Source organism: Lontra canadensis, unplaced genomic scaffold (assembly GCF_010015895.1).
Source record: "Lontra canadensis isolate GAN:19392208 unplaced genomic scaffold, GSC_riverotter_1.0 scaffold4, whole genome shotgun sequence".
NCBI classification, from domain to species: domain Eukaryota; kingdom Metazoa; phylum Chordata; class Mammalia; order Carnivora; family Mustelidae; genus Lontra; species Lontra canadensis.
Genome location: NW_022630998.1, coordinates 34368034 through 34388504, shown reverse-complemented (window position 1 = coordinate 34388504; position 20471 = coordinate 34368034). Strand labels below are relative to the sequence as shown.

At 34.9% G+C, this 20471-nt stretch overlaps 1 protein-coding gene across 3 annotated transcripts in view; it reads right to left on the bottom strand.

The window, feature by feature from the left end:
* The window catches only part of AP3B1 (adaptor related protein complex 3 subunit beta 1), a 277679-nt gene that overhangs the window by 175665 nt on the left and 81543 nt on the right, over positions 1–20471 (bottom strand). For all 3 annotated transcript variants that reach the window (XM_032847913.1, XM_032847905.1, XM_032847915.1), the window contains exon 7: positions 19951–20133. In XM_032847913.1, the coding sequence (XP_032703804.1) occupies positions 19951–20133 (183 nt within the window). The remainder of the gene's footprint in view (positions 1–19950; positions 20134–20471) is intronic.

The window sequence follows — 20471 nt, the reverse complement described above, 5'->3', positions numbered from 1 at the left end:
TTCCACTTTTATGTAACTGATTTTTAGTTTCATACCATTGTGGCCAAAAAGGTGCTTGTTATGATTTAAATGCCAATTTTATGGAGACTTGCTTTAACTTGCTTTGTGGCCTACTGTGTGATCTGTCTTAAAATACTGGTACCCATCGTTTTTTCAAACCAATTTGCATGGTATACATTTTTCATCCCTTCACTTTCAGTCTGTACATCATTACATCTGGAGTTTCTTATAGGCAAAACCTATAAGGGCCGCATGTTTTTATCTATTCAGCCATATTATGTCTTTTGAATGCAAAATTTAGCCCATTTACATTTAAAATAATTATCAACAGGTATATGCTTATTGCCACTTTAACTGTTTTCTGTTTTTGCAGTTCCTCCCTGTTCCTTTCTTTTCTATCTTTCTTCGTGGTCTGATAACTTTCTTTAGTGTTATGTTTAGATTCTTTTTCCTTTGTATATTTTCTTTTAAAGTTTTTTTCTTTGTGCCTACCATGAGGTTCCCCATTTAACATCTTATGTATGTAACAGTCACTTTTAAGTTGATAGTAAATTAATGTTGAGCACATTCCAGAACTTTATATTTTTACCACACCCCATTTAATATTTCTGTTAACACTTTTTTTTTCTTTAAAAGATAGTGCATAAGAGAGAGAATTATGCATCCAAGCAGGGGAAGGGGCAGAAGGAGAGAGAGAACTTCAAGCAGGCTCCATGCCCAGCACATGCCCAGGACACGGAGCTTAATCTCACAACCCTGAGATCGTGACTGCGCCAAAAAACAAAAAACAGAAACAAAAAAACAGCCAGCACTTAACCAACTGTGCCACCCATCTGCCCCTTGACACATTTTACATCTTTTTATTTTATGTACCCCTTAACTAATTATTGCATCTTTAATTAATTTTACTACTTTGTCTTTTAACCTTCATATTTGCTTTATAAGTGTTTGATCTACAACCTTCATTATTTATTTACTTTTTCTGGTGAGATTTTTACTCTCATATATTTTATTACTAATTAGTGCCTTCTCTTTTTTAGTTTACAGAAGTTCCTTTAACATTTCTTATAAGACCACGTTAGTAGTGATGGACTCTTTCAGCTTTTGTTTATTTGGAAAACTCTTAATCCATCCTTCAATTCTGAAATGATAACCCTATAGGGTAAAAAATATCTTGATTGCCAGTTTTTGCCTTTTAGCACTTGGGATATGTCATTTACTTCCTTCTGGCCAGTAAAGCTTCTATTGAAAAATCTGCCTATGGCCTTACAGGGTTTCCCCTTTATATAATATGTTGCTTTTCTCTTGCTTCTTTTATGATTTTTCTCTTTATCCTTAATCTTTACCATTTTAATTATGTGTCTCAATTATGTTCATCTTATCTGGAACTTTCTGGGCTTCCTGGACCTAGATGTCTCTTTCCTTCCCTAGATTAAGGAAGTTTTTGGGCATAATTTCTTCAAATAATTTTTCTGACTCTTTCTCTTCTCCTTCTGGGACCCCTATAATGAAAATGCAATCCTGCTTGATGTTTTACAAATGTCCCTTGGGGTATCTTCACTTAATTTTTTTTTTTTTCCATTTTGCTGCTTTGCCTAATGTTTTGCATTGCTTTGTCTTCTAGTCTGCCAATACATACTTCTCTTTCAACCATTTGGCTGCTGGACCCCTCCAATGTATTTTTCAGTTCAGTTATAAATTCTTTTTGGTATTTACATTTTCTATCTCTTTGTTCAAATTCTCACAGTACTTCTCCATTTTTCTCGGAGAACCGTGAGCATCTTTATGACCATTACTTCGAATTCTTAATCTGGTAGGTTGCTTATCTCCATCTCATTAGTAACTGTTTCTAGGTATTTGCCTTGTTCTTTGGTTTGAAACATATTCCTGTTTGTCCATTGTTCTGTCACTCTGTTTTTCTATGTGTATTAGGGGAAATGATTATGTCCCTCAGTCTGAGGATTGGTCATGTGTATAAGCTGTTGCATGTGGATCAGAAGTGTTATCTCCTCTGGCCATCAGAGCCAGAGACTCTTACACGCATCCCTTATATAGGTTTTATGTGTCCAATGGCTGTGATAGGGCCGTGGCTGCTGCACAGGAGTGGAAACACTCACTTGACCTGGCTCAGCCACTATGTGGGGCAAGCAGGGTCAAACTGTTTGACCAGTCCAGTTACAACTTGGTCTCTACTTGAGGTGAGTGAGGCTAAGGACTTATATCTGGCCCAGTCCTGGCTGGAATACTGTCCAAGGAGGGCAGGGCTGAACATGCTTGCCTGGCCCTGCTGCACCTTCAGTGCTACATGGGACGGACAGGGTGTGGGGTGCTTGCACAACCTGGTACAGCCTGGATGGACAGAGCCCTCTCTCCGAGAGGTGCTAGCTAGCTAGAGAGACAGCACCAACAATGATGACTATTTGCTCTATCACCAGCAAGTCAGGATGAGATTGCAAAAATAGTATCCACCAGCACTTCCATCCCCAGACAAAGAAACTTACAGTTTCCTATCTCTCTGGCAGGTGCTTTAAAATTAGTAAATGGGTCTCCCTCATTTATGGCGGTGTGTTTTCAAACTGCTGCTTTTGCACTTATCTTAGGACAGGTGGGGTTTGCACTTGAGCCCTTTAAGACCAAAATCTCTCTTACCTATACTTCTATGATTCTTTCGGTCTTAATCCACATTTAATTTTAAAACCAGGTATTTTGGGGCTTGTCTTCCTGGTGCAAGCCCCTAGGGCTGGGGTGCCTAAAATGGGACATAATACCTTCACTCCTCAAGGGAAAATCACATATTTTGGAGACTCCTCCTCATTGTGTGGTCACTATATCTGGGATAAGGTTGTGGGTGAGGTCATGTCTTTGCCTCTCCTACCCATCTCAATGTGTCTCTTTTGTCTTTTGGTGTGGAAATGCTATTCACCCAGTTCTCAAGTTCTTTTCAGAGGAAAATTATTCTACTTATAGCTCTAAGTTTGTTGTGTACATGGGAAGAGGTGAGTTCAGTGTCTTCCTATGCTGCCTGAATCCCCCTGAATAAAAAACTGTTACAACTCTACAATAAGAAACCAAACAACTCAATAAGCAAAAGATCTGAGCAGACAAATCCCCAGAGAAGATATATAGATGACAAATACACATATACAAAGACGTTTAACATCATATGTAATCAGGGAAATGTAAACAAAAATGCAACAATAATAAGATATCATTATGTTCCTATGAGAATAACCAAAATCCAGAACACTGACATTACTATATGTTAGTGAGGATGTGGAGCAACAGGAACTCTCAATTCACTGCCAGTGAGAATGCAAACTGGTACAGCCACTATCAAAGACAATTTGGCAGCATCTTAGAAAATTAAATATACTCCTACCAAAGGATCTAGTAATCATGATCATTGGTCATACTCAAATGAATCCATACAAAAACCTCAAAAACTGAAAGGAGTCCTACACAAAAACCACTTTTAAAAAAGCTGATTTATAGCAGCTCTGTTCGTAATAACCAATTCCTGCAAACAATCCTTCAGCAGGTGGAAGGATGCATAAACCGCTGTACATCCAAACAATGTAATATTATTTGGTGCTAAAGAGAAAGGAGATATAGAGCCATGAAAAGATGTAGAGAATCCTTAAATGCATATTACTAAGTGAAAGAAGCCAATCTAGAAAGGCGACAAAGTGTATTATTTCTAGCTATATGATACTGTAGAAAAGCAAAACTATGGAGAGAGTTAAAAAACTGTTAATTGCCAAGGTTTGTGTAGGGGAGAGAGATGACTAGGCAGAGCACAGAAGACTCTTGGGGCACTGAAACTATTCAGAAGACTATAATGGTGGAGTCATGTTACACAGAATATACCACACCAAAGGTGAACACTAATGTAAACTACGGACTTCATGGGTTAACTGATGTATTAATATACATTCACTGATTATAATAAATGCACCACTGTGGTACAGAACGCTGACAGTGGGAAAGTTTAGTGTGTAAATAAACAGGGAGTACAAATGACCTCTGAACAACACAGGGGCTAGGGGCAATGACACCACCACCCCCCAGTCAAAAATCCAAGCATAACATAGAATTGCTCAAAACCTTAACACTGTTGATCAGAAACCTTACCAATAACATAAATAGTCAATTAACACATATTTTGCACGTTATATGCATTATATACTATATTCTTAGATAAAAGAGAAAAGAAAGTATTATTAAGAAAATCTTAAGGAAGAGGAAATACATTTACAGTACTGTATTTGCAAAAAAAAATTCACATTTAAGTAGAGTCATGCAGTTCAAACCTATGTTTATCAAGGGTCAACAATATATGGAAACTGCATTTTCTGCTCTATTTTGTTATGAACCTGAAGCTTCTCTAGAAAATAAACTGTAATTTAAAAAAAGAACCAGTGGGGGCGGGGACCAGTGAGTTTAGTATCTGAACCTATACTTATAGGCCTCCCTTCACTGTGTAATGACCACACCAAATGCTAATATAAAAACATCAGAATAAAATTAGCTTTTCACTTTGCTCTAAAACATTTACTTTCAGTAAAGAGAAATGTTATTACATTAAATATAAGATTTATGAAGGTAAAAAAAATTAGCTCCTACTCTATAAACTGTATTTATAAAGTCACAGTTTATACAACTTTAAAGTACCATTATTATTACATAGACTCATAGAATAAAGTATGAAATTATGCTTAAGTTGTAATACTGTACATAAATTTTTTACCTGAAGCTCCAAATGCAAATGTTAACAAAAATTACAGTAAGTCAGTGTTTAAATCCACAGTTTTTTATTCTGAAGAGAAACTTTGATTTTAAGAGATCTTAGGACAGAGGGAGACTTGCTCATTTTATCTCAATGAATCTTTACTAAGAAATAAATACAGGGACGCCTGGGTGGCTCAGTTGGTTAAGCAGCTGCCTTCAGCTCAGGTCATGATCCCAGTGTCCTGGGATCGAGTCCCACATCGGGCTCCCTGCTTGGCAGGGAGCCTGCTTCTCCCTCTGCCTCTGCCTGCCTGTCTCTGTCTGCCTGTGCTCACTCTAGCTCCTTTCTCTCTGACAGATAAATAAATAAAATCTTAAAAAAATAAATAAATAAACACAAACTATGATCTTTATGTTAGTTCAACAGGAGTAATAAGAAATAAAAAATAAAACTGACAATTAAAAATTACATAATGTAAAATCTGCTTCCATATGAAAACTGGTGAAGGAGTCAAATACCTCTGAAAAACATCTTCTTCTGCAACATGTGACCAATAACACTGGAGTCAGTACAAATAAACAACTCAGCTGAAGTAATCCCTAATGTTAGCAAAGATTTTTCACAAATATCTTACTCGATCCTTAAACAACCCCATGAGGTTAACAAAGCAGGTATTCACTGTCTTTTTCACAAGATGAAAGAATTGAGGTACACAAGCTTATTTGAATTTATCAGTAATCTCAGACTGAAAGTGGTAGGGCCAGGATTTTACCTCTAAGTCATAATTCCTCATCTTGCCCTCTCTCTTGTTAACTTGGCATTTATAAAAAGACACTGAATATACCCACCTGCCTTCTAAATTCAGTGATAGCCTAGTGGGCCCTAGCATAATCTTGAGATTTGTACCAGGATAAAAGAATCTCTGCAGTCTGCTGTGGACACAGACTACTACCTAATGCTTAAAAGCTATGCAGAGGAATACATCATGACAGTCTCATGTGATCTGAGATACCTGTATTAGCACAGTAACAAAATACCATAGGTTGGGTGGCTTAAATAATAAACATTTAATTCTCAGTTTTAGAGGCTTTCAAGTCCAAGATCAAGGTGTCAGCAGACTGGGTTCCTGGTAAGAACCTACTCCCTTGGAGATGGCTGCCTTCTCATTACATCCTCACATGGCAGAGAAAGAAAGAGGAAAAAGCTCTCTGGAACCTCCTCTATTAAGGACATTATTCCCATGGTGAGGCCCCACCCTCACGACTCCATATAAACCAAATTACTTCCAGGGTGCCCGGCTGTCTCAGTAGAGCATGTGACTCCCATTCAGGCTTATAAGTTTGAGGCCCATGTCGAGTATAGATACTACTTAAAAAGAAAATAAAATCTTAAAAAACTGAAAAATAGGGGCACCTGGGTGGCTCAGTGGGTTAAGCCTCTGCCTTCGGCTCGGGTCATGATCTCAGGGTCCTGGGATTGAGCCCCGAATCGGGCTCTCTGCTCAGCAGGAAGCCTGCTTTCCCCCCCTCTCTCTGCCTTCCTCTCTGCCTACCTGTGATCTCTCTCTCTGTCAAGTAAATAAATAAAATCTTTTTAAAAAAATTGAAAAATAATAAACCTAGTTAACTTCCCAAGTCCCCACCTCCAAATAGCATCACCCTTAGGGTTAGGAATTCAACATATGAATTCTGGGGAAACACAAACTTCAGTCCACAGATACCACAGCAATATACTGGTGGTACATCTCTGTGACACTGCGTTAAAGGTACCTAAAAAGACCAGAGTGGATAGGTGATTAGCAATATCGTAATCACTTAGTTAAATTAACTATTCAGTATGGATATAGAACACCTTATCAGAGAAATACATCCACTAGGAAAAAAAAAAAAGTCATGTTTAATAAAATTTTAAATTTAATATTTTTCTCAAAGAAAGAAAGAAGTCATCTCTCTCCCCCAAAATTATGTCTATACAAAACAAACCAGGATATGTATACTGGTTTGAGACTTTTTCCTTTCATGAGGTAAATGCTATGCTCTTCACTTTACATGGTTTATATCACAGCCCAGTGACCACTATGCCACACAGGTGGAAGTGTGGGTTTGAGGACCATTGAACACTGAATCTCCCCCAATACATCACAATTATGGAAACACCTGTGCCCAGTAACTTTCTGTTGAGCCACTATGGAAATTTACAGTGTTCAATTGCCCACAGCACTTTACGTTTCTTATGACTATATATTCAGCTCCAATATGTAAGTAAGAATGCAACAGTTTCCAAACTTTGTTACTAAGAAATCTAGATCTACGTAGGGCTTTTTTTCAAGTTTTTCTGAAATAAAATATACTCATGACACATGCTGAACTTAAGTCTAAGGGTTCTAAGACATGAGAAAGAAGGATCCTAATTATATGAAAACTAAATAATTCCTATCTAATAATGAGGAATAAGTGAGAACTGCTTTTTGTTATGAGAATGTATTGTAGAGTGCTTCTCATTCAAGCATAAGTTATGAAATAAAATTAAAATCAACCTAAGTAGAACTAATCATGATTCTTCATGTATTATCTCCTTACCTTACCCCCCGAAATAAAGAAAATATATTAGAGAAGGTAAATGTCTGATGAATTCAAATTAATGAATGTAATTCTCCTTTAGGACATTTTTTAAAAAGAATAAGGTTAGAACAAAGGTCTTAAAATATTTGTAGACATTTCAAGGTGGAGGGAATAAATCAGTAAAGGTTTTTTTTTTAATCTTATGAAGAACCCTAAAATTCATATTTTAGGAAAAAAAATTATATTTTATGGGGAAAAATCTATACTCCAGATAAAGCAAGGGTAGGAAAATTAGGGTTCCAAGAAACACCAATTTAAAAACTTTAAAAGGCAAAGTCTAGTTTATGAAGAACTCTTTTTTTTTTTTTTTAAGATTTTATTTATTTATTTGACAGAGAGAGATCACAAGTAGACAGAGAGGCAGGCAGAGAGAGGGAAGCAGGCTCCCCACTGAGCAGAGAGCCCGATGCGGGACTCGATCCCAGGACCCCGAGATCATGACCTGAGCCGAAGGCAGCGGCTTAACCCACTGAGCCACCCAGGTGCCCCGAAGAACTCTTTAAATAAAACATAAAACTTTACAAAGGGAGCATTTATTCCCGATTAATTCCAAAATATGAATATGTCTAAATTAAATGATATCCTTTGAGTCACTTCTAGCAGTTAAAGTTGTTCTAAAAATAATATATGGATAACCAGTTGAATACAAAGCTAAGAATTAGAATTGATTGTTCAGAGAGTAGAAACTGGAGATAAGGAGCAAAACGTATACTTACTCTACAATGCAGCAATTCCACTCCTATACAAATAAAAACATAGGTCCACACAATGACTTGTGACAATGAAGATAAAGGAAAGTTACAGATCATAGCATATAGCAAAGTTCAGAGTTCAAGCACAAGCAAGCACAGTCTGTGTCAGAGACAGAGATAAACTGTGTGTGTGTTACAGAAATTCTATGTTAAAGAAATGAAGAGGTGTAAAAGACATAATTTATTATATTTACCCACCCATATACCATTTATTTCATTCTTTATTCCCTTCTACAGTTATGAATTACCAGCTATTACCACTTCTCTTCAAACTAAACAATTTCTTGAAGTCTTTCTTGTAACACAATTTCCCCATGTAGAAATTTTTCAATTTTGTTCTTCTGAAAATGTCTTAATTCCACCTTTATTTCTGAAGACTGGATTTATTCAACATGGAATTCTTTGTTGATGGTTTTTCCTGTCAATAATTTTAAGATGATATTCCATTGTTTTCTAGATGCCACTGTTTCTGATCAGCAGTTAAGTCATATCACTATTCTTCTGTATATAATACACTGTTTATCTCTGCCTGCTTTCAGTGTTTTTTTCTCTTTTGATTCAGAAGTGTAACTATGCTGTGTTTAAGTGTGACTTTTTACTTGTTTTGCTGGAGAATCTGTTAAGACTGTTAAGAATTTGTTAAGTTTCTTGGGTCAGTGTGCTTGGATTTTCCTCCTTCAACTAAATTTGACATTTTTTCAGCCTTTTTTTCTACAGGTATTATTTCTGCTCCATTCACTCTTTCCTCTCCTTTTGGGAATTCAGTTACAGTTATTTCATTCTCTTTGATAATATTCCACATGGCTCTGAGACTCTTACCTTGTTTTTCTGACTACATAATTTCTACTGATTTACCTTTAGGATTCTTGACTTTTTTACTGCCTCTTCTTGGTTACCAAGCCTATCTAGTATATTTTTCATTTAATCATTTTATTTTTCAGCCCTGGATTTTCCATTTGGTTCCTTCTTACAGTGTCTTTTTCCTGTTCAGACTGCTCATCTGTTCATTCGACACAACTATACTGCTTTTAGTATTCTGGCCATATATTTAATAGCTGCTTTGCTTATCTATAAGTGCCTTTTCCTGATTATACTGAGGTGACTTTCTATTGACTGGTTTTTCTCTTGAGCAGCAGTTATGTTTTTGTTTTTGTTTCTCATGGCCACTGATTCTTTTAAAATTGTATTCTGGATATGATCAACCACACACCATGAAAGTCTTCCATATACTACATTCCTCTAAAGTGTAATGGCATTTGTTATAGCAGATATTTTACTAGTCTCCAACTGCAAACTCTATGTGGCCAGCAAGTGAAATCTCCATTTAGTTCTTTTATCTTCTAAGTGCTGCTTTTTCACTAGACCCACTAGCGCCTTTCCCACACATCCACACTTTATTGTTCAGCCAAGGATTTGGATCTATTTACTATGTATTTCCAGGGGTTCACCCTTCTGTGGCTGCCACTCCCTTTTGGAATCTCCCCCAAATATTTAGGTATTCAGCCAGTCTTGAAGTCTGTTCTCTGACAGCTATGTAAGTAAGGCTGTGGCTTTTTCCATCATTGTAGCAATCTCGTGAGTGATTTCAGACAAAAACCTGCAAACTCCAAAACCTCACACCTTGAAATTTCAGCCTTGTATATATAGAATCTCTGGGTTTTTTCCCTACTTTTGACTGTCTTACAGTGACTTTAGATGGCTGGTGTTTGCAAAAGTTTTCTAGAGTTAACCACATCAAGGCATTCCATTAGCAGAAGCTGAAACGCTAAGTCCATGAAGAACATCTCAACTGCAAGTCAAACGTCTTGATGCTTTTTATGTGAAAATAAACCTATCTCATATACCTCACCTCCAGATTCCATTTTCCTCACTCTTCCCATTACATGCCATTGAACCACATTATTGCCCATTCCTAAACCCACCATCTGTAAGAGGAATGTAGTTATTAACATTAACTAGACTAGATTGGGCTGAGGAGCAATATGGCTTCTTTAAAAGTATGTGAGTGCTCAATCCGTACAGAAAATCTGTTTGCAAAGAAGATCTTTTCCAATGGGGTAGGCTGTTGGAGACATCTAACAGTGCTGCATTCTCTACATAACCTAGACAACAATGCACTGGAAGAATCTGTCTGATATGACTATTTTGGAACTGTGGAATCTACTGAAAGCTTGCTACTTCCAGGAAGACTAGTGACTTTAAGATATATATCAGAAATTAAAAGTCTAGGGGCACCTGGGTGGCTCAGTGAGTTAAACCCTCTGCCTTCGGCTCAGGCCATGATCCCAGGGTCCTGGGATGGAGCCCCGAGTAGGGCTCTCTGCTCAGTGAGGAGCCTGCTTCCCTTCCTCTCTCTGCCTGCCTCTCTGCCTACTTGTGATCTCTGTCAAATAAATAAATAAAATCTTTAAAAAAAAAAAAAACGAAAGAAAGAAAGATAAAGTCTATACAGACACAATTAAATGGATAACAGAATGGAATAAAACTGGATGCTTCTAATTACCACATTATTAGTTTACATAAAATCGTAATCTTTTCTGAGGTGAATATAGAAAACTACTAAGCAGCAAAATCACACAATTAAAGATTAATGTAAATAACTGACTTGTCAGAAGATTGAAATTCATTATTAAATGTATTCACTCCTTTATGCTATAGTAATAAGGCTAACACAGAGAAAAATATAAGGAAAAAATGGATGATACAGACAAGAGAAATTAACATGATGTAAGTATGTATGGGGAAAAAAAAGCTCAGGAAGAAAGAGAAAACTTAGCAGACAGACACAAGAGAAGGGCAGAAAAATGAACCATATTTCTTAACTTCTTAAACTCTAAGTCTCTCCTCCTAAAACCAAGTTGGTACATGCTGAAAGTCATAAAATACTTAAAACTATGGACATTCTAGGACTTCTAGGTAAAGATGGTGAAATAAAGACAGAGGATGTAATCTCTTTCCACAATATAAAAAATGTGAGGAAAATAAAAATGTAAAAGTAACAAAATTCACTCAATACTAACAAAACAAGAAGGTCACAATCTATTGGCACAAACTTAAGTTTTAAGTTTTTTAAAACAGCAGATTCTAGCAAAACATATTCCTTGCTTCTTGAGAATGTTCATTAATAACCTTCTACTCGGGCACCTGAGTGCCTTTCGGCTCATGTCATGATCCTGGAGTCCCAGGATCCAGTCCCACATCAGGAATCCCTGCTCAGCAGGGAGTCTGCTTCTCCTGCTGACCTCTCTCCTCTCATGCTCTCTCTCATATCTCTCTCTCTCTCTAATAAATAAATAAAATCTTTTAAAAATAAATAAACTTCTCCTCCCCAAATTTAGACAGAAGAAAACAAAGAGTCATTCTTATCTTTTCACTCTACTGGGGGCATTTGGGCTGGTAACAGAGGTTAATGGTGGGAACAGGTGGTGAGGAAAAGCAGGTGGGAGAGTAAACAACAAAGCGGACTCTCCCTGAAAGAGGTGAAGAAACTCAGAGGTAACACTGTCCAAAAGAAACTTTTATGGTAAGGAAACATTTTATATCAGCACTATCTAATACAGTGGGTACTAGCTACATGTGACTATTGAGCCACTTAAAATGTGGCTAATGCATGTGAGGAACTGATTCTCAATTTTAAATAGCTACATGAGGCTAGTACCCCCTATATTGAACAGCACAGTTCTTAGATTAAACAATGAATAATGAAAAATAATGTAAAGATCAAGACTATTTCTCCACAGAAATACACTAGGTGGCATGAATGCTTGTATAGGAATTTAGGAAAATTCTAGAAAAAATGCTCAGGCATTCTAAAAAACAAAACAAAACAAAACAAAAACAAATCCTCAGTCTCTGCTGAGGCTAAATCTACTATCCCACAAATTACTCATTTCCCCAAATGCCAGACTACTAAACCAAAAAAGAATATAACATAAAATACACACAACTCAAATTGAAACTAAGAGGAAGAAACCAACTGCCTTTAGGTATGATTGTATAAAACTAAGAAGTCACACTGTATCAGAACAAAGGTCTGTACCACAGCTTCCCAAGTATTTACAATATGAAAAGAGCAGAAAACCTGTGTAACATATTCACAACGCACATTTAAAAAATGCAGAAGAGGGGCACCTGGTGGCTCAGTTAAAGCCTCTGCCTTCAGCTCAGGTCATGATCCCAGGATCCTGGGGTCAAGCCTGGCATCGGGCTCTCTGCTCAGTGGGGAGCCTGCTTCCTCCTCTCTCTCTCTGTCGGCCTCTATGCTTACTTGTGATCTCTGTCAAATAAACGAAATCTTAAAAAAAAAAAAAAATATGCAAAAGACAAATCATTCTGGGAGAAATATTCCATTTCAAAAGTAAATTCTCCACACTAAGAACATGAACTCAAGAAAACACAAGCTCAAAGATGAGATGATAAAATTATATAATAAAGGAAATGTAAGACTGAAACCAGAGTGAATAAAAGCCAAATAACTATAATTACCAAATTAAGTAAAAACTGTTAAAGAAAGATAGAGGGAATGCCTCATTGGCTCAGTTGGTTAAGTGCCTGCCTTCAGCTCAGATCATGACCCCAGGGTCCTAGAATTGAGTCCTAAATCAAGTCGTGTATCAGGCTCCTTGCTCAGCAGGAAGACTGCTTCTCCCTATGCCTGCTGCTTCCCTGGCTTGTGCATGCATGCGCGCACGCTCTCTCTCTCTGTCCCGCTCTGTCAAATAAATAAATAAAATCTTAAAAAAAAAAAAAAGACAGATTAGATCAATGAAAATCAAATTACTGATAAAAAGACGAGATAATATGAATACATATAAAAAGACAAAGCAATTTTTTTAAAAGGTAAAAGTAGAGTAAGATTGTAAAATAGAATACCTGGCATTTCTGAAGCATACAAATAACAAATGGAACAACAACAACAAAAAAAAACAAAAAAACAAAAAAACCCTAGAAGAGAAAAAGAAAAAAAGAATTCAAAAAAATTCTACAAAATAAAGAAAGAAGTGAATATGTACATCATATAGGATGACTCACTCTGAGATGCAAATTTACTAATCGTTACAGATTACAAAGAAAGGAAAATAGATTCCTGGAGGTTACAAACAAACAAAAATCAATTTACCTGCAAAGAAAAAAAAGTCTGTGACTACAGGGAGAGCCCTCTGAAGAATAAAAAAAAAAAAAGGTATGACCCAAGACTATTATATCCAACCAAGATGCCAAATATAAAAATAACATGACAATTCAAAGACATAAGGCCTAAGAAAATACGGATTCCCTAAAGAGATGAAAATGTTATTATACAGAAATAATATTTGCAAAGTCATAATTAAATGAACAATACACATTTGTTAAAAAAATTATAATACAACAATATTGCAAAGATGGAATAATGAAAGCACGAGACAATTTAGAATGTCATATCTTCCATTTCTATAATAGGAAATCAATATAAAATGTCTAAAATTCATAAATCAAGAAAGAGCAAAACATACATATTACTAAAAAAATTCATATTAGAAATGGAGGAAGTTAAATACATACACATCTAAAAGAATTTGAGGTTAAAAAAAAAAAGGCAGACACTAAAAGAATTTGAGGTAACTGATTCAGGCATGGGGAAGGGTGAAACAGGAAAATGTTTCTTATAAGCCATGTAAGTATTATTTACCTTTTTTATAATCATGTACATGTTTACTTGGATAAAATTTAAAATATTTTGTAAAGATTTTATTTATTTATTTGAGAGATCCAGAGAGAGAGAGCAAAGTAGCAGAGCTGAGGGGAGAGAGAGAGAGGGAGAAAGAGAAGCTCCCTCCCTGCTCAGCAGGGAGGAATGACCTGATCCCAGGACCCAGAGATCATGGCCTAAGCCAAAGGCAGATGTTTAATCAAATGTGCCAAGTAGATGCCCCAAAATTTAAAATATTAAAAAAAAAAAAACTTCATGAGTTAAAAAATTCAAGCAAAAATAAATTATAAACAAGAAAAATGAGGACTCTTTAAGATAAACATTCCATAACTAATGGAAGGAAGGGAAGAGAGACCCCACAGCAATATATGCACATGGTCCATGGTTTCCCAATAAACTGCATATTGAACTTGCCATCAATAGGTGCCTGAAAAAAGTACACAAAAACTTTTGTATTTGTATTGTGAAGCACGGATTCTACCATAACTCCTCACTACTCTTATTTAAAAACTTCACAACAGGGGCTGCTGGGTGGCTCAGTTGTTGAGCATCTGCCTTCAGTTCAGGTCATGATCCCAGGATCCTGGGATTTAGCCTGGCATCGGGCTCCCTGCTTAGCAGGAAGCCTGCCTCTCCCCCTTCCATCCCCCCTGCTTGTGTTCCCTCTCGCTGTGTCTCTCTCAGTCAAACAAATAAATAAAATCTTAAAAAAAAAAATTTTTAATAAATAAATAAATTTCACAACAGTGAGATTCAAAAATAGTTCATAAGTAAGACACAAAATTTATTTTACAAAGAAAATTAACCTGTAAAGAAAATTAAAATTCAATAAAAAAATAATCTCTATCCTGTAGGTCCTGGAAGACAGGACATGATACACTCTCTTCCCCCATCTTTGTATTTTCAGAAAATTGCTAATCAAGAATTATGCATATGAATTTTGTGTTCTGATGAGTTATTTTATAGCTGTCCCCGAAAAACTTAAGAAATTTATCTCAAAATACTTTAAACAAAATTCTAAACTTGGAACTTTTTTACACCTAAGGTTTTATAACTGAAGTACATATATATATACTGAGAGAAATAAAATTCATCACTCAAAATTTCAAAATGGAATGCATACTGCCACTAAAATTTTATCACCTGGATTCATAAGTAAAAGGTAACTCTGAGTACACAAAGTTTTAAGTTCTCAATCATGAAAGGAAAAAATTTTGATAATTCTTGCAAAACTGTCATCTCCTAGAGAAAGTTTTTTTAAGGAGCTAGATTCATAAAATTGACCTTTCTGTCAAGCTGCAGTGCCTGAGGTTTCTTTCAGTTTATACTTAACACCACTAAAGGTTTTTGGTACTCTTAAAATTTACTTATTTTTTCAAAAATTCATTATTTATACCAAAGCAACTTTAGTCTTAGAGATTTACATTTATGCTTCAAGCATTCTCCCATAATCGGCTTGAATTACACAAAGAAAATACTTAAGTAATTTTATATCCTTGAAAATTATACAAACTTGACTCAGAATTTAAAAAAAAAAAAACCTACATGGACTGCGAAGAGTAAGGTAAATCTGAGAAAATAAAAATGCAAATATGCATTTTAGCAGTCTCTTGGATTTATTAACCTAAAAGGCTTAATTTCCATTTTCCTGCATCAGCTTTATTTATAAAATGTCGTGCCCTATAAATACGCTGTTATTTTCTATAGTCAAGCACCCTCTTAACAAATCTTCTCATTAATATGTAAATTTAAAGTCAATCAGTCTTCTCCCTGACAGCCCCATGAATTCCTAGTGCACTGTATAATCGGCTTTGACTTGGCATCCACTATTTATCATCAAAGATGTCAGTTAGAAAAATTATGGAAAATGCACTGCAATTGATATGACTGCAATCTACTTTGTCAACACTTAATTGTTCCTCAAATCATACATTTACATATAAACAGCCTAAATACTGATCTATAATGATGCAAATAAGCTAAATTAAAAATCTCTTCTGCCCTGAAGAAGCTTGTTTGTATATGATGTGTTCATTTGAGAACTTATTGACAAAAGCATGTTATATCAGCTCATCTCAAAAAGTATTTCTACTAATTTTCAATTCCTCAAAAAAAACAATTTTGTTACCTTTCAAGCATATAAGCATAAACAAATGTTTTAAAAATTCAATGAGAAACATGATTTTTCTCTTTGAAAAACAAATTTAATTACAGTTGTTACCTAATTGCAATGTCTAAGTACTGTGGATTGAGGGGGCTTCAAAAATGGCTTCAACTGGAATGCAATAAGCAGACACAGAGTAACTTATTACAGTAAGCAAAAAGATAATAAAGTCATGAGGTAGGAAAAAAAAGGGATAAGGTAAAAGAAAATAAAAGGAAAGACTGTTGACCTAAGGATCAGATTACTCTGTTTATATTTCTGGCTCCATATTTTATAAACAGTATTATCTTAAGTGAGTTGTTAAAAAATCTGTATACCTTAGTTTTGTCATCTATAAAATGGGTGTAACAACCACCACTGTCCTATCTCAAATAAAATACTACAAAAGTGCAGCAAAAGAACAAACTGCTAAATTTAAGGTATCACAATGTTATTTTTCCTGTATTATCTTAGTACCTGAGAAAGAAATCCCTTGATTTTAATGAATTTGGTATGTTTAGGCAGTATTTTTACTTAAAACAGCTTTTAAATCAATATATTACTTTAGTGAGACTGTTTTCTCACTTGTAAAATCTTTCAAGATAAATGACCCTTTATATATCATAAAATGGTATTCATTCAACATTTATACAAGTGACTTCTGCCTGTATGTAAAAGGGGATGAAGGTTAGAATTTAAAGAAACCTTTACACTCTACCAACTTCGTGGAAAAAATACATTCAAGATCTGATGGTAAAAGGATAAAATAGGATTGTAACAAGTAAGCACTGACTATGCTAGAATACTGTTCCACTTTGTCTTTCTATCCTATAGTATTCTTAGCAATTCTTTACTATATGAAAAGTTGCTCAGTGAAACAGAATTCTAACAAGCTATAGAGAAAGATGGGTTAACTTGAAGAGTAAGCATGAACATGGTCTAAATGATGATAATTCACTTGAACCTTAATTTTATATGATGTATCTGTACCAAAAGTCTAACATCTTGGACAATCTCTAACCTCTAATACTGCAATAAAGGATAACCCTTCTAAATCTTTCCTGCTGGTATGGGACAGAATACATATGTATATGAAAAGACAAAGGCCTGTTGTCTTACTTTGGAATCAACCAATACTACTATAAATTAATAAATAAAGAGAAATGTGTTATCCAAAGTAAAGTTTACAAGCACTAGAACAACTGAAATTAAACAGTTGCCAGTAAATACCTCTAAGGGGTCAACCAAGAGGTTATAACAAGGAAGATTTACCTTTTATTTCAGTATGTGCATGAATTCCTTCTATAATTAAAAAAAATTGTTAGAGTTACAGTTAGCTACACCCTTACAAATCTCCTATTCTATTGAGGTTTTCTTCTTTTCTTTTCTTTCTTTAAGCCCAGGAATCTTTCTCAAAGGAAATCATATTCATAGCTATATATGAAAGGTAGACAAAGATGAAGGCTGCTCTGTTTGGAACAGGCAAGAACCCAAAGAGCTGCAGTCTAGAGCACCACTGCCCCCTGTGGTTGTTCCTGTGGCAGTGTTACAGCATCCTGAGGCCTGAGATGCACATTTGAAAACTAATGAATTAGTCTATCAAGCACTTAATCTAGAATAATGCAAAGGTCAGAGTGCAACTATGTGGCAAAAGAAATTACTTAGCCCAGTTCCAGTGTACCCAAGACAAAGACCAGACTTCATCTTATGTTTGTAATAATTAATGTCCAAAGAATCCACATGTGAAAACACACAGAATACACAAAAATAGCCCCAACTTTTTAAATTAAAATTTAACCTCCCTGATTTGCAAATAGCTTTTAATATGAACTTTATCTAAAATAAGATGAAATAAAATTCAAGGAATAGAAACACAAATAAATAGACAAACTACAAACATAGAGATTTTAAAGTCTATTACATATTTTTAGGAGATATGGCAAGGAAAGATGTACTTTAACTCCAATTTCTACATAATAGCAAAGCAAAGGATTATGTGCACAGAGACACTGAAAATGATATGATGGTGATAGGAAAGTAAAATTTTAAATCTTATTAAATAGTGACAGGGGTTAGATGAGGCAAAATTACTTTATAACCTTCTAATGGGAAAAAAATGTATCTGAATAGCACTCTGGAAAAGAACTAGATGAAATCAAACAACTTATTACTAGCAACAAAAATCTCTTGTCAAAGTTATCATTTATATCAAAGGGCCAAGACATTTGCAGCTTGGGCATGTTGTTGCTTAATCCAGCAAAAGTGTCATCAAGCATCGACTTTGTTCAATGACAAAATTAACTTTATAAAAAAAAAGCAATCATTAATTTAAGTGCCCTATATAGCATGAGATTTTTATATATTAATAATTCAAAACATTTCAATTTTATTTTATTTTTTAAAAAGATTTTATTTATTTGACAGACAGAGATCACAAGTAGGCAGGGAGGCAAGCAGAGAGAGAGAGGGGGAAGCAGAATTCCCGCTGAGCAGAGAGCCTGAAGCGGGACTCGATCCCAGGATCCTGGGATCATGACCTGAGCTGAAGGCAGAGGCTTTAACCCACTGAGCCACCCAAGTGCCCCAAAACATTTCAATTTTAAATAACAAACACTTTCTTAATATTAAAATTAAGATGGAGTCAGTATTACAAACAGTCTTATGGATAAAGATATACTTTTAAAATTTTAAAATACTTTTTAATACTGACAATACTAAGTCATTGTAAAAAGCATCAATGAATATTTTAAACATTTAAACCCCTTAAACATCTGAATGCTTAACACATCATCTAAATTACATATTATGAACAGTCCTCTATTTGATAACACATTTTCCTCTCACTTTACTTCTAATTAACAAAAGTGAAATGAACTGAACACTCCAATGTACTGAGCAACTCAAGTGTATGTACACATAAGTTTCTATACAAACCATTATGATATAATTGGGGTATTTCTGTCCTTTTACTTTTAGGCAGTTGATTTTAAAAATCTATACCATTTTTTCCTTTTTAATTGAAATATAAGTTGACACACATCACATTATTTTCAGGTGTACAACATAATGATTTGACGACTCTATACATTACGCTGTGCTCACCACAAGTGTAGCTGCCATCACCATGCAATTTCATTGTATATTCTGTAAGCTGTACATTTCACCTCTGTGACTTATTTATTCCATAACTGGAAACCTATTATCTCCCACTCCACTTCACCCATTTTGCCCACTTTCCCACCTCCCTCTACTTGCTTTTTAAAAAGACAAAAAAGAACTATCACAAGATTAGAATGAATGTGCTATTCTTGTAATATTTCTTTTTTTAAACAAATTTAAAACTTACACTTAAATATTAAATATATACATACAAAGGTTTCTATTGCAAATTATGTAATAAAATGTTTTCAACTATCAATTAAGCAAAGAGAAGGTATTAAGTATGCCTCTAGTGTTAATATGCACAATGAAAACAACTTCAATGTAAGGTTTATTTAATTATAAATTTTACTAAAATTCTATCAGCCTAAGCGAAAAAAAGAAAACAAACATTTTAAAAGATAAAACAAGAAAAGATAGTTAAAAGTTTGGCAATATTTACCTATAGGGCAAGAAATTCTCTTAGGTATAAATTCCCATGTGCTAAAATCACATTACCCACTTGTACAAGTGAGTCACTTGAACAGCTGAGACTTAAAGATATGAAAGCAACTAGCCTCAAAAAAAATCCATGATTTGGCAATATCACTGCAAACAATGTACCAGGCTCTGCTCCTAACAAGGGCCTCTTGCCAAGTATCATACTAAAAGTTTATATACTACATCATTAAGTATATATCAATCAGTACCAAAATAATGAAAAATTATCCTTGCATTTGTTTCCTGCTTTCCAAAAGAACATGAAAAAAAGTTCTCCATAAATATGCCAATCTCTATATTTTACAACTATACACATTTTTAAAAGCTCATCCATTTTCTTAGTATACTTTATAAATGGAAGACCATTCAACACTTACCTCTTTCCAAGGACTGACAAACTGTGTACGAGCATATCGAGTTAGCATGTGGATTATGACAACCTGTCCCCACTCTTCTACATCAACTAGTAAATTACAGAGCTTGCGGTAATTCTTGTGAATCAGATCTATTCTATCCGGGCATACTTCTTCAAAAGCCATCACAACACTGCCAGCTACCAGCTAGAAAAGGAAGAAATAGTAACTCATTAAAAAACATTTTCCCTCCATCAAAGATTCTACTGAGGCATTACAGAGATGCAATCAGTGTTACGACAATATTTAAAGTATTCAGTTATCTAATTTAAAAAATGATTGTTCATGTATCAATAACAAGTTTTCGGTGTCACTCCCTTAAAGAATAATTTTTATAGCTGTAACATGTCTGAAAAGCTAGTACCTTCTCGAAATATTAAAATTAGAAGTTTTAGTATTAGAAATTCCAACAATTTTTCATCAAGTTAAATTTAATAAATTGCTCATACATAGATTCAATCTACTCATCATATATATTTTTCATT